The sequence below is a fragment of the Falco punctatus genome, assembly GCF_963210335.1.
Source record: "Falco punctatus genome assembly, chromosome: 17".
Taxonomy (NCBI): Eukaryota; Metazoa; Chordata; class Aves; order Falconiformes; family Falconidae; genus Falco; species Falco punctatus.
In genome coordinates, this window is record NC_137597.1 from 3,113,003 (window position 1) to 3,124,663 (window position 11,661).

The 11,661-nt window shown below is 55.1% G+C and overlaps 1 protein-coding gene across 3 annotated transcripts; it reads right to left on the bottom strand.

The window, feature by feature from the left end:
- Positions 1–183: 183 nt before the first annotated feature.
- On the bottom strand, positions 184–11,655 carry MTCH1 (mitochondrial carrier 1). 3 transcript variants are annotated; one of them, XM_080367282.1, is made up of 12 exons: positions 11,410–11,653; positions 10,558–10,642; positions 9,115–9,221; positions 8,590–8,667; positions 8,215–8,272; positions 7,719–7,770; positions 6,856–7,089; positions 3,652–3,745; positions 3,249–3,296; positions 3,003–3,070; positions 2,209–2,284; positions 184–1,782 (listed from the first exon to the last, which is right to left on the bottom strand). In XM_080367282.1, the coding sequence occupies exons 1-12, from the start codon at positions 11,608–11,610 to the stop codon at positions 1,708–1,710; spliced, it is 1,176 nt and encodes a 391-aa protein (XP_080223408.1). In that variant the 5' UTR covers positions 11,611–11,653; the 3' UTR covers positions 184–1,707. The 3 variants fall into 3 exon arrangements, with proteins under 3 accessions (XP_080223408.1, XP_080223409.1, XP_080223410.1); XM_080367283.1 differs by having other exon boundaries at positions 6,856–6,915; positions 11,410–11,651; XM_080367284.1 differs by lacking the exons at positions 184–1,782; positions 2,209–2,284; positions 3,003–3,070; positions 3,249–3,296; positions 3,652–3,745 and adding an exon at positions 3,857–4,148 and having other exon boundaries at positions 11,410–11,655.
- Between the last annotated feature and the right edge of the window lie 6 nt (positions 11,656–11,661).

Genomic DNA, 11,661 nt, shown 5'->3' on the forward strand with positions numbered 1-11,661 from the left:
ACCTTCCATGGAGGTGAGGAAGATCAGAGGGAATCTGAGTTTGCAACAAGTGGTGTAGCCCCTGCTTTGGGGAAGAAACCAAGGGAAGTGCCCGTCTTAAATTGAAACCTTCCCTGAGAGAGGGAGCCTGTTATGCAGGGGAAAAAATAAATAAATAAAATAATTAAAAAAACCACCCAACAGTTGTTGTTTTACAGCTGTATTTTGGAGCATAGTTAAACCTTCTTTGAAATAATCTCTGGTGGTAGGGAACAGGGCCATGCATTATTTAACTTCTGTTACTGTAACTTAAACTGTATAGGAGGAAGGGAGGACAAACGGGACCAACTTCACCACACTGAAGGGAGCTGGGTGGGGACTGCCAGTCCCAGAATGTTCCAGCACCATCCTGCCAGCCCTGGCTGGGAGGTGCAGATCAAACCTCTCTGATGGAGGAAAACCCCTGGGCGATGGCAGGCTGGGGTCCCCAGAGGACCAGGATGAGATGTGACCCCAGCTGCTGCTCCGGCAGCACACGGGAACCTGCTCAAGGACCACAAAACCTCTTCCCAGAGAGTGCGGCAACCTCTGTGCAAAACTGCTTCGTGGGGGAACCAAAACAGGAAATCTGTCTGGCTGCTGTGACAGCACAGACCGGTGCAAAAAAAAAAAAGTCTCATCTGGGCAGCTGAGAGTAAATCCTGCCCCGCTGCCACCAGTGAGCTCTGCTGCGCTGAGCCGTGCTCCTGTGTGCACCAGGAGCCCTTCACCCCGATGTCTCACAAGCCTCTGGCCAGCTCGTTTATTCCAGACAGCAACCGACCGAGTGCCCCTCCTGCAAGTGGAACCCTTCGGGGTGTAGCTGTTATCATCAGGACGCTGCCACGCGCGGCTCCGTCGGCGAAGCCGCGACGCCGGGGTTCGGAAGGAGCCCGGCAGGTTCATGGTGAGGCTCGTGCGATGCAGTCACGCCAGTCGAACCCAGGACCCATCTCCCCTGAGAAACGCGTAGGGGCTGCCCGTCCAGGTTACACCCAGCAGCTCCGTCGGGTGTATCCTCCACGCAGCCTGTCCCGCAGCAAAAAGCCTTCACGGAGCAGCTGCCGCAGCGCGCAGCCCTCCCCGCGTGCGCTCCCCACACCGAGCCCATACCCGTCTCTTTGGGACTGCGCCGCTCTTTGTAGCGGGACTCTGATTCCCTTTTGTGTTTTGATAACTGTAATTTCCCTTTCGTGCCCGTGGGAGGCTGAACCCTCCCTGGTGTTCTGGTACCCTCAAAATATTAAATAAGGTTGATCTCGCCCAGGATGAGCCACCTGCCACAGCACTCCCAGCAAGGCGACCTCGGATCTCCGGCTGCTTCTCAGCTCGGGCTTTTGTCCCTGCACCTCAGGGCTGGCTCCTTCAGTACCTCGGCATTTTCTGGATTCCTGGACTTTCCCAGTGACTCCGGAGCTACAGCCTGGACCAAAGAGACAAGACAATGCCCTCCTGCTTTCTCTGCTACGTGTCCCGGTTGAGACAGCCGTGAGGATGGAGCTTTGGTCCAGCTGGAGCCTGAAGCCAGATGTCCAGAAGCCAACTCGTTGCCGGCCTTGCTGGAGAGGAGGTGTCTTGCTCTGGCACCACGGACTTTGGATCAAAAAGAAAAAAAAACCAGAAATCTATCGGAACAAGCTTAGGGTTTCTTTGAGAAGTCCAAGTCGATCGCCTCTCCCTGCCGAGGAGTCAGTCGATGTGGAAGCAGGCGGCTGGCACGGGCGCTCTGCGGAAGAGCAGGCTGGAGCCACGGAACAGCTGCCCCTGAGGAGGAGAGAGCACAGGGTCAGGGCAGCCGTGCCCAGACCCGGCCAAGGGACCGCAGCTGGTTTAACAGGGACCAGCTTGTGCCGGCCGCAGGGCCTCAGCACCCCGGGCTGCTACGGAGGAGAAAGGGGTTCCGCCCCGTGGGCGCTGGGTACTCCCCCCAGGGCTGGCCGATGGCGACGGGCAGAGCCACCTCGCTTTGCTGTGTGCAATGTCTTGGTGACAAGTTTTGCACACAGCAAGTTCTGGGCATGTAACGGGCAGACCAGTACTTCCATGCCTGGTACCAGTGCAGAACTGGAAGGATTGACGTAGGTTACAAAGCGCATCGAGGATGCAGCACAAGCACTTTCTGGGCAGTGCTGGAGACCCCGGGAAGGAGCAGAGGGAGCCCAAAGCCCCGTGTGTGCCCCACTCCCTCACCTGAGCACTGAGATACCTCCAGCAATGGATCCAGGATGGAAACACAGGAGCATAGGGCGGGAGGCCAGCGCACAGCCTGTGTGGCAACAAGAAATAGCTGAGACGGTCTGTACAGATCTCACGTTATCCAGACGGGTAACACAAGAGCAGCAGTTAAGTGTAAGCAAGGACACGGAAACGGTGTCCACGCTGGGCTGAAGGCCAAATGACCAGCTCGTTATTTACAATGCAACAGATCATGTAATTTAATTACCCCTGGAGTGTACAAACAAGGAGCGTTACCTGGATACGTTAAGAGTGCAGGACTAGATGCTGTATCTACACCTTCAAAAGCCAACAGATATCAAGAAAATACTAGTAGCAGCGGCTTGGATCCAGTCCCCGTCCCGTAAGCGTGAATGCAGAAGAATTCCTGCGGCGGTGGGACTGGGAAAGCAAGCTTGCTCCTGCTCCTGCCTGCACCCACCGCGACGTTAACGGCTTTGCTTTCCCTCGTGCCACCCCCAGAGCCAGCACGGTCCCTCTGACGCCTTCTGCCTCCGGTCTAGTTCGGATCAGACTGCACCACCACCACCACTCTCCCTATTTCTCTCCGCTTGAGCTTTTACGCTGCTCTTGTCTGTGCCCTCTGATCTAAAATTATAAGCAACCTGGGACAGGGAACGAGCCAGCTGTGCAAGGTGCCATATCGTTTAGGGTTCCGTATGAAAGCTTTGCGATCGTTAGCAGAGGATTCAGACAAGGGGCTGGAAGAAAGGAGGGGAAAGCCTCAGATCTCCGTGTGACGGACGTACCCACAGTTGTTCACTGCCATGAGATCTCCCACGAGAAGGAACGGGTACGTCAGCATGCTCACAGCGATCTGAAAGCACAGAAAACTGGTAGCCTGTCTAATGTTCACCGTGTCAAAGCTGTTTCCAGCTTGCATGCTAGCAAAGGTTTGTCGTTTGGATGTCAAGTACAAACCAGCCTTTGCCCCCCGACCGCGAGCTCTCACCCCACAGGTGACAGAAGGGGAGAAACAGCAGTTGCCTACGTACCCCCATCACGAATTTTGTGTAGCTCCGGATCACCGATGCCTGGCTGAACTGAAAGGAGAAACCAAAGGGATTTGTGCAGGAGGCAGATGACACCAGGCTGTCACTCTTGCGTGGCATCCCTCTGCACCTGAGACAGAGGGCGTGGGGCAGGGGAACAAGGCAGAAAGCAACAGCAGCAGCACTGCATCCCAGCTGAGAATCGGGGAAGACTTCTGCTATCAAAACTGATCCCCTAAACTGCAGTTGAAACACAGCCCTGAGCAGACACAGCATCTTTAGCACCTTCACGGGGCTTTATCTAAAGCCCAGTGTCCTTTCTGTATTAAATTAGCTCCTGCTTCCTATAAACTCCTCCCAACTGCAGGTGCTTGGTATGGGGCCCCCATCAGGCGCTTCCACTCACGTTATCATCCACCGCGTAGGTGTTGATGAAGTGAGCCAAGAGGTTGCAGCACCAGAGGAAGATGACATCCCCCAGGATGTGAGGGACCAAACCGCTGCAATGGCAAAAAGAGGGTGTGAGGTGGAGAATGATCCCAGCAATGCTTCCTGAGGTGCCCACCCTCCCCCCACCAGCGCAGAGGAACCCCGCTCCCCCAAAACACATCTTTGCTTTTGGAAGGAAATGAAAGGGAGAAGGGGAGATTGGAGGGCAGGGCTCTCCCAGCCTTCACAACGGTTCTACGTGTGCGGCCAGGGACGGTCTGGAGTAAGAAGCTTGGATCTGCCGTTTGGGCACGGCTCTGCCAAGTCCCCTTGTTCTACCCCAAATTCCTCCTTGGTCCAACTCCTGCTCTGAAACCCAAGCAAGACGCTGATGAAGTGGTGCCATTAAGCGCATCTTGCAGATGCTCTTCTGGATGCAGAATGAGCAGCTCATCTCTTTGTGGAATCTCTCTCCTAGAAATTAAAATGAGGGGTGGTGTTCCTGCAAAACCTGTTCTACTGCAAACTGGGACTAACTGGGGGCAGCACTTCAGCCCCTCCATTTTTCCCAGTCCCTGCTGCCACCTGGGAGCGCAGCTGCTTTGGTTTATGCCTCTCATCCATGCACAAGCACCCCCAGCTTCTGCAGCTAATGGCACCAAAACATCAAGAAAACATTTCTGAGGGTTCCTCTGGTTTGTCAGTGCTTCAGCAGCATCTGCTGCACCAGCGCAGGCATCGAGCACAGGGCCTCCTCCTCTGGCTGTGCAAAAGGATCCGGGTGTGCGTTAAACCTGTTTCACCAGCAGATGTGCTCAGACAGTTGTGAAAGTGAGCCTGTTAAGAGCCACACGAGTGCTTGCTGGGCTGGGAAGAACAACCTCTGAGCATGCCAGGGCCTGAGTCACTCGTTGCTTCCCAAACATGATGCTGCCCCTTTAGAGCAGGGGACCAGTTTTGTTTCTGGGACTGCGTGCTCCCATCCAGCCAGCTTCACTTGCTTGGAGTCAGGGTTAATACTTTTTGGAGACAACCTGTGTACTGTCGAGGTCCTAGCAGCTCTGGAGATGTGGGTCTTGGGGGGCTAGGCACAGCAGAAGTCTTCAATAGAAGATCTGCTGGCTTAAAAGATGCAATACACAAAGAAAGCAAAGCTCTGGTCTGCTTTGCAGTCAGCCTTTAAAAAAACCAATCCTTTCTCTAGTTCAAAGTCAAGTCTGAGGCAGACTCCTGAGCTGCTGGAGATACAACAGGGGCGTAATAAAGTCCAGAAACAGAGGGCTGAGCCGTGGCAGCCGTGCAAGTAAAACCCTACTTATCTGTTGATACACTGGCTTGTTTGTTCGATTTGCAACAAGGATCCCACCCCTCCCTCTCCTCCATCATTGAAGTTACAACGGATGCTGGGCCTGAGCTTATGAGATGCCTGGAGACCAAGAGTCTGAGTGAGCTGCAGAAAGGGACTAAAAAAAACCCAAATTCATTTGTGCTACAACTCCCACGCCTGGCGAGATGTCCAAGGAGATCTGGACTAGGAGTATTTTTAGAAAATGACAAGTCATTAAAAGCTGAAATGGCAGCAGGCAGATGAGAAAGCCTGCGTGATGTACGGTGATGCAACCCAGCAGGAGAAACCCAGTGCTGGGGAGCTGGGACGAGGCATCTTTGAGCTGACGGCACGCAGCAGCTTCAGGGCCCAGGGAGCACCTTCCTGGGGACCGCTGCAGATCCGTGGGGAAGCAATAAACCCATCCCCTGCAAAGTCTTTACCTCTAGCCAGGCACACACCCAGGGTGAGCGGGTGCCGCTGTTCCTGCTGCGCAGAGGTTCCGAGGCCACGAGCAACAAGCGCATCACAATGATTTTAAGGGAGTGGATGTGCTGGGATTGGGTTTGGAGGGCTGAGAGCGGAACAGCAGCGGTTCGGTCCTACAGATGCATTTTGTGCTCCCTTCGCAGCAGTGCGATTTCCTAGCGGGGTGGCAGAGCACGTATAACTTCAGAGCCCTCCCGAGACGTTCTGGGTTGTGTTAAAGCCTTTCATGTGAACTATTAAGTTTAATTAGGCTACCGACAGTGTTTATTTTATGTGGATGGAAGGGAATGCGGCGGCTCCCTTCACTTAACTTCCTCGGGAGGTGGAGGAGAGGGAGGGCTGCCGGGCAGCCTGCTCCGGCCGTGCCCCGTGTACAGGGAACATCCCAGAGGAACCTGTATTTAATGGAGGAGGCTCGGGGCTGCACAGCTCGGCAGAGAAGCTGTGGGCTGCGAAAGGAAGATGCAGTAACACTCAACTGATGGGGTCTCTGCAGACCCCTTGCCTTTTCCCCTGGGGGAAGGATGGGGTGAGACCCCCTGCAACTGCTTGCCTCTTCCTGCTGCAGGTATGTTTCATCTGGAGGCCCAAATTTTGTGACTGCAGAGCCAAAGGCATCAGGCCTGAAAACCCCTCCTGACGTTTCAGAGCTGCCTTTACTGTTATCGACGTCACCAAGTGAGTTATCTCCCCACCAGGAGCAGAGGCAGCAGCTGGCTCTGCTTTTATATATATAAGTGAAAGAAAAGGAAGAAGCGTTAAGGGTTCAAGCAGAAACACGTCTGCTAGACTTCCACTTCAGCAACACCGCGTTGCTTCACCGCACTTCCTAAGAGCTGGAAAGGGGGTTTGGCTCCTCCTGGCCCAGGCAGCAATGCCACTGACCCAGGCAGCATCACGCTCCCTCCTCACAGGCAAACCTGCTGCTGGCACGAACCACCTGCTCATTACAAGCACCCGCGGTGCTCCTCAGAGGAATGCGCTTCTTATCCAGGCCCTGGCTTTGATTTCAACAAGGGGTCTCATTGTTGCACTTGATCTCGGTGCCTGTTGCACAAACAAATGCTTTAAATGGCCCTTCAGTGAAACACAAAGAAGCGTCAAGGGAAAATGAAAGGTAAGAAAAAACACGGGGTTTTCTCTGGGCTCTGCAGGTTTGATTGAAGATAAGATCTGGGGCTACCTTAATGGTCAAACTGGAGCGCTGTCAAAGGCACAGATTTAATCTGCGCTCTGGGAGCGATGAGAGAGTCCTGTGGTCAGACAAGGTTTCAGATGGGGGAGCTCAGTGCGACTCTGAGGTGAGCAGGGCAGCCAGGAGAGCCACCGGACTATGGGAGAAAGTATTTAAACAAACTCACGTACACAAAGAATCCCAGGATCCCTTCTTCCTTAAATATCCTGCCAATGGCGCTGAACACACCGCTGCCAAGAAAGGAGAAGAGCTGTAAGCGTGCCGAGGTTGCTCCATCTCTGTCCTGCGCAGCTTTGCATGCGTTCTGCAGCCACCAGCCAGCAATGCAGCGGGCAGCTCTGCTCTGCTGCTGCTTCTCAACCCACAGAGCATTGTGTCCGCGCTCTGCCAGGCTGCAGGAACACCTGGGACAACACAGCTTGCTGGTAACTGGTCAAATGCTGAAGCTAGAAGAACTCCGCTTGGCTTTGCGTGAGCGGATACACATGCCACAGCCACGGCACGTAATATGCTTTGATTAGGCTGATTCTCAGCCCGAGAACCCTGTCCTGCCTCTGGGAACTCGCACTGGCTGTGGTTGGTTAGTTGCAATCGTGTCCAGCACGCTTTCACATGGCTGCACGTGTAGTTTTGCCCTGCAGAGAGGCAGGTATTACTGGAAAAGGTTTGGAGAAAATCTTGCAGACTAGCAGGGCTGCAGCAGCACTTTGTATCACCTAGCCTGCCTCTCTGCTGACTTCCCTTTCTATTAACACCTAAAGCAAAAAGGCAGGAGAGTCACCATGTTATCAGCAGAGGTGAGTTACAGCACCAAAATCCCCATGAACACAAGCCAAACCACAGGGAGGCTGGGGACAGAGCCCAGCCCCCACCATGTCCTGTCCCCCACCCTCTAACCACAGCCCAGATTCACTTTTCTGTCTCCCAGACCTCCTGGGTTGCCACATCCCCCACTGCAGGGAGCACCTGGCACCGCTGACTCCTGGACTCCCGCTTCTGTGTGCCTAAACCCTTCAGCGCTGCAGCCACTCACCTGTATTTTACTTCCCGGCCCACGAACTGGACCATGCAGCGCATAGAGATCACTAGGAGGAAAGAAACACAGGGCTGACCAACAAATCCAGTTTGGGCTGCAATGGACGTGAAGGACAATGCACCCTGACCCTTCTGCCCTCCCTTCCCTCTGCTCACACCACCCCCAGTTCCTCTCAGCGGTCCTCAGCGTTGCAAGACCCATCAGAAACCAGTGCCCTCCCCCTGGCTGTGTGATGGGAAGGATTTCTGGCCCTAACCCCAGCGGGATCTCTAGGACAAGCTCCTGGATGAATGGGAAGGGCGCACCTCACTGCTCAGCTGGGTTAGTCCCTGAAGGCCAACCCAAGCATCTGCCTCCCTAAGCAAGGGCTCAGACCTGCGTCCGCTCTGCGGTTTCGTACGAAGCTGTTTGTGAGAGAAGCGCGTCAAGTCAACAAGGTTTCGGGGCGATCCTGAGCCTGGAGAGGGCTGCCAGGCAGAGGGACAGGACTCACCGTGCAGCGGGTGCGAGACAACCCGGGACACGCACTGCATCATCATCTCGTGAGATGTCTGGGAAGGAAAGAAAAAATCACCCCTGTACAAGGAGCTGTGCTGCTCCACCGGCACAGATCAGGCCCTTTCTCTTAGCGTGGTGAAACCCATTTCAGGTCCCTCTTTTGAGATCTGTTGCTCTTGAATAAACCTCTGTTCCAACAAAATATTTTATAGCTGGACACAGAGTAGCTACTGAATACCACAGCCTTTTCACCTACAGTTTCTCTTCAAATAATTTCACCCGCAGCCCACGGTTTAAGCTTCCTTTGCTCTCCAGGCACATCCCCAATGCTATCTCCCTGGTCACTCAATGTGCAACATCCACCTCTCACCTCCTTCACCACTTTCCTAAGGGAGGTCTTCACATCGTCCTTGTTAGAAACATGCTCCATGTCTTCCAGTGGAAAGGCCTGAGCGGAGAGAGAAGAAATATATGGTCAAAACGGATGGAGATGCTGACCCACAAATCCTCAATGTCCGAGGACAGGAGGAAACCAAGAGCAGTTGCGTTCTAGATGGGAGGAGAAGAAAAACAGGCAAGAAGGAACATACGAGAAGGATGGAAAGTAAAACGGGAAAGGAGGGGTCACGAAACTGCTTACAAGAGATAAAAAGCAAGCGGTTGTTCAAATTAAATCAAACTTGTTCAAAAAAAAAAACCCAGCTTTTGGGGATATGGGCACTGTTCTCCTGTCCTAAGGATTATTCCAGGCCCTTAGGAGATGGAAAGGGATGGGTGCTTTAGCCCTCCACGTGCAGTTGTGGCTGGGCATAGGCACATGCAGACTCCCTGGCTCCCTGCGGTAACACCGGCTGACCCAGCAAGCTGATTTATGGAGAGAGAAGCCGACCGTTACCTTCTTCACGCTCCCCCTGGTGATGGTTGATAAAGTGCTTGAGATGAGGCGAGGAGTAAGACCACGGAAGAGGCCTCTTTTCCCATCCACTTCCACAATGTGTCTGGCTGGGTAAGAAAACACCGGGCTGCCGTCAGCTGGGAACTGGCCGGCTCACGGAAAGCACCCCAAACACCTCCAGCATTCAACCAAAACCAGGCTGGAGCTCAGCGTGGCACGGCAGCCGCGCTGCGGGCCCCACCAAAGTGATTTATTATAACAACGATAAATAAACTTCACATCAGATGCAAAGAATCCTTCAGTGTTCCCTGTTGTATCTGTCTAATCGGGAAGGACAGCTCCAATATTTTGGGCTGCTACTCGTCTTTTGGCTGGTTTGCTCACCTGAAAGGGCTACGAGGCAGTCTGGACTGAACCAGGGTAGGGAGGGACCTTCTCACGTGTTGTGTGGTGTCACCCCCTCCCCCCACCCCAGGGGTCAGATTCAGGCTTAATATGGATCTCTCCAACCCCAGTTCAGCTCCTGCCCCACCACCTTCTCCCAGGCAAACTTCCTTAGGTCTCCAGGCAGGAAAAAAGCCAACAGATCCAATTTCTCCCTGATAAAAACAAGGTGGAACACAACCCACTACGTGCTTGTAGCTACTCACTACTCCTGCCCCCCATCTTCTGCTGTCCCAAGTGAAGCCAGGAAGGCTCTGCACATCTCCATCACCCAACGCTCTCAACCTATTGGGAAAATGCATCTTCTAAAGGGCAGCACCGGCGCGTTTCCTTCCCCCGGTGTCCCAGGACAGGTTTGCAGCGCTGTCCTACCGCTCCTGCACTGGCTGCCCCCACCCCACGGGCACTGGGACCAGCCCAACACTGGGCTTTCGGGACTGTGTACTCCCCTTCCCCACAGCAAAGCCGCTGTGAGAGCAACCCCCAAGGTCGCGGAGTATTCACCTGCCTCTCCTGTGCTGCTCTACCTGCAAAGAAAGAAAAATAGTACTTTTTTTTTTTTTTTCTTTCTAGATTGCCTTCCCTTTTCTTGGCATTTCTGTTCCTTTAGGGCTCCATCTACAACACAACCGAGCAGGGCAGGGAGCCCAGGTTATTGCAGGGCTGTTTTAGAGAAGGAAGACGCTTTGCTATCTCCAACCCACACAGAACCCTCCACCACCAAACCTAAACCCCCGCCACCCTCCCCGCTAGGGTGTAAACCCAGAGTAACGTGTGCCACGGGAAAGGGGATGCAGCACCAACGCCAGGGCTGCCACCTCCTTGTCCCCAACAACAGGTAGGTAGATCTGATGGCCTTACAACTAGGTGTGATGGTTTATGTCTCGCCACAGCCTCAGGACGATCCCAAGGCGGGGTGGGAGCGCTGCTGGAGGTCGGCAGCTCCCAGCCCCGGTTTTGGGCAGGACCTTGGGCAGGAGGGAAGGGACGTTCACTCACCGTAGGTGAAGAAGCCGGGCAGGTACAGGACTTTCCTTCCCAGGACGTTTCTTCCAACGGTTGGAGGTAGTGGCTCATGTCCAACCTAGAAGAGAAATCCCATGAGCAGGTGCCCGTCCCGGCATTCCCGAAGCCCTCAGGCCACACTGCCTCGAGCCCAGCATCCGTGAGCTGCCAAAGGGCCACGTTCCCCCCATCACCCCCCGATCAACTGGGGTCCCATGCCACAGGCTCCCTAGGGTACAGGGTGTCCTCAGCCCCCCCATTTTTGGGGTCCCTACTAGAGACACTCAGAATACCCATTATACTGGGGGGTCCCATCCCTCCTTATACAGAACCCCCCACTGCAGGGGGTAGCCTCATCCCCCCTGTTTTTATGGGGTCCCCCCAGCACCTGGGGTCCCCATCCCCTGTCAGGAGGGGGTCCCAATGCCCCCACTGTAAAGGAGACCCCACTGTATAGGGGTCCTCATCCCTTCATTCTATAGGGGTTCCTATTCCCTGCTATATAAGGGGGCCCCATTATAGAAGGTATCCTCGTCCTCCCATTACACAGGCTTCCCCATTCTATAGCTGCCCTCGTCTTCCCGTTACACAGCGACCCCCGCTATACAGTGGGGCCTCATCCCCTGTGACACAGGGGGCTCCCCCATTCTATAGGTGCTCCCATTGCTCAGGGGGTCCCCTGTTATATGGGGGGGGGGGGGAGGGGCTATATATGGCAATCCCTAGTGCATGGAGGTCCCCATAGGGGGTCTATATAGGAGCCCAACACCTCCCGTTATAGTGGGGTCCCGACCCGCCGTTATAGATGGGGTTCGCGTGCCCCCCCCCCGCCCCGCGGCCCCGGACCTGGACGAGCAGCTTGACGTAGAGCAGCGGGTGGCTGGCGGCGGCGAGCCCCGCTCCCAGCACCACGAACAGCCCCTCGGCACCCTCAGCCCGGGCAGCGCCCCCCGGGCCCGCAGCGCCCCCCGGGCCCGCCGCCGCCCGCCCCACGCCACCGCCAGGGGGCGCCAGGGCCACCGGGGGCAGCGGCGCCGCCGCCGCCATAGCCGCTCGCCGCCGCCACTGCGCATGCGCGATCTCATGCTGCGTCTGACG

Coding starts and splice junctions, on each gene's coding strand:
- MTCH1 (XM_080367282.1), bottom strand. CDS start 11,610: ATGGCGGCGGCGGCGCCGCTGCCCCCGGTGGCCCTGGCGCCCCCTGGC. Junction 8,668..9,114: donor CCAGGGGGAGCGTGAAGAAG/GTAACGGTCGGC, acceptor CTCTCCGCTCAG/GCCTTTCCACTGGAAGACAT. Junction 7,090..7,718: donor GGCCGGGAAGTAAAATACAG/GTGAGTGGCTGC, acceptor GTGTTGTCCCAG/GTGTTCCTGCAGCCTGGCAG.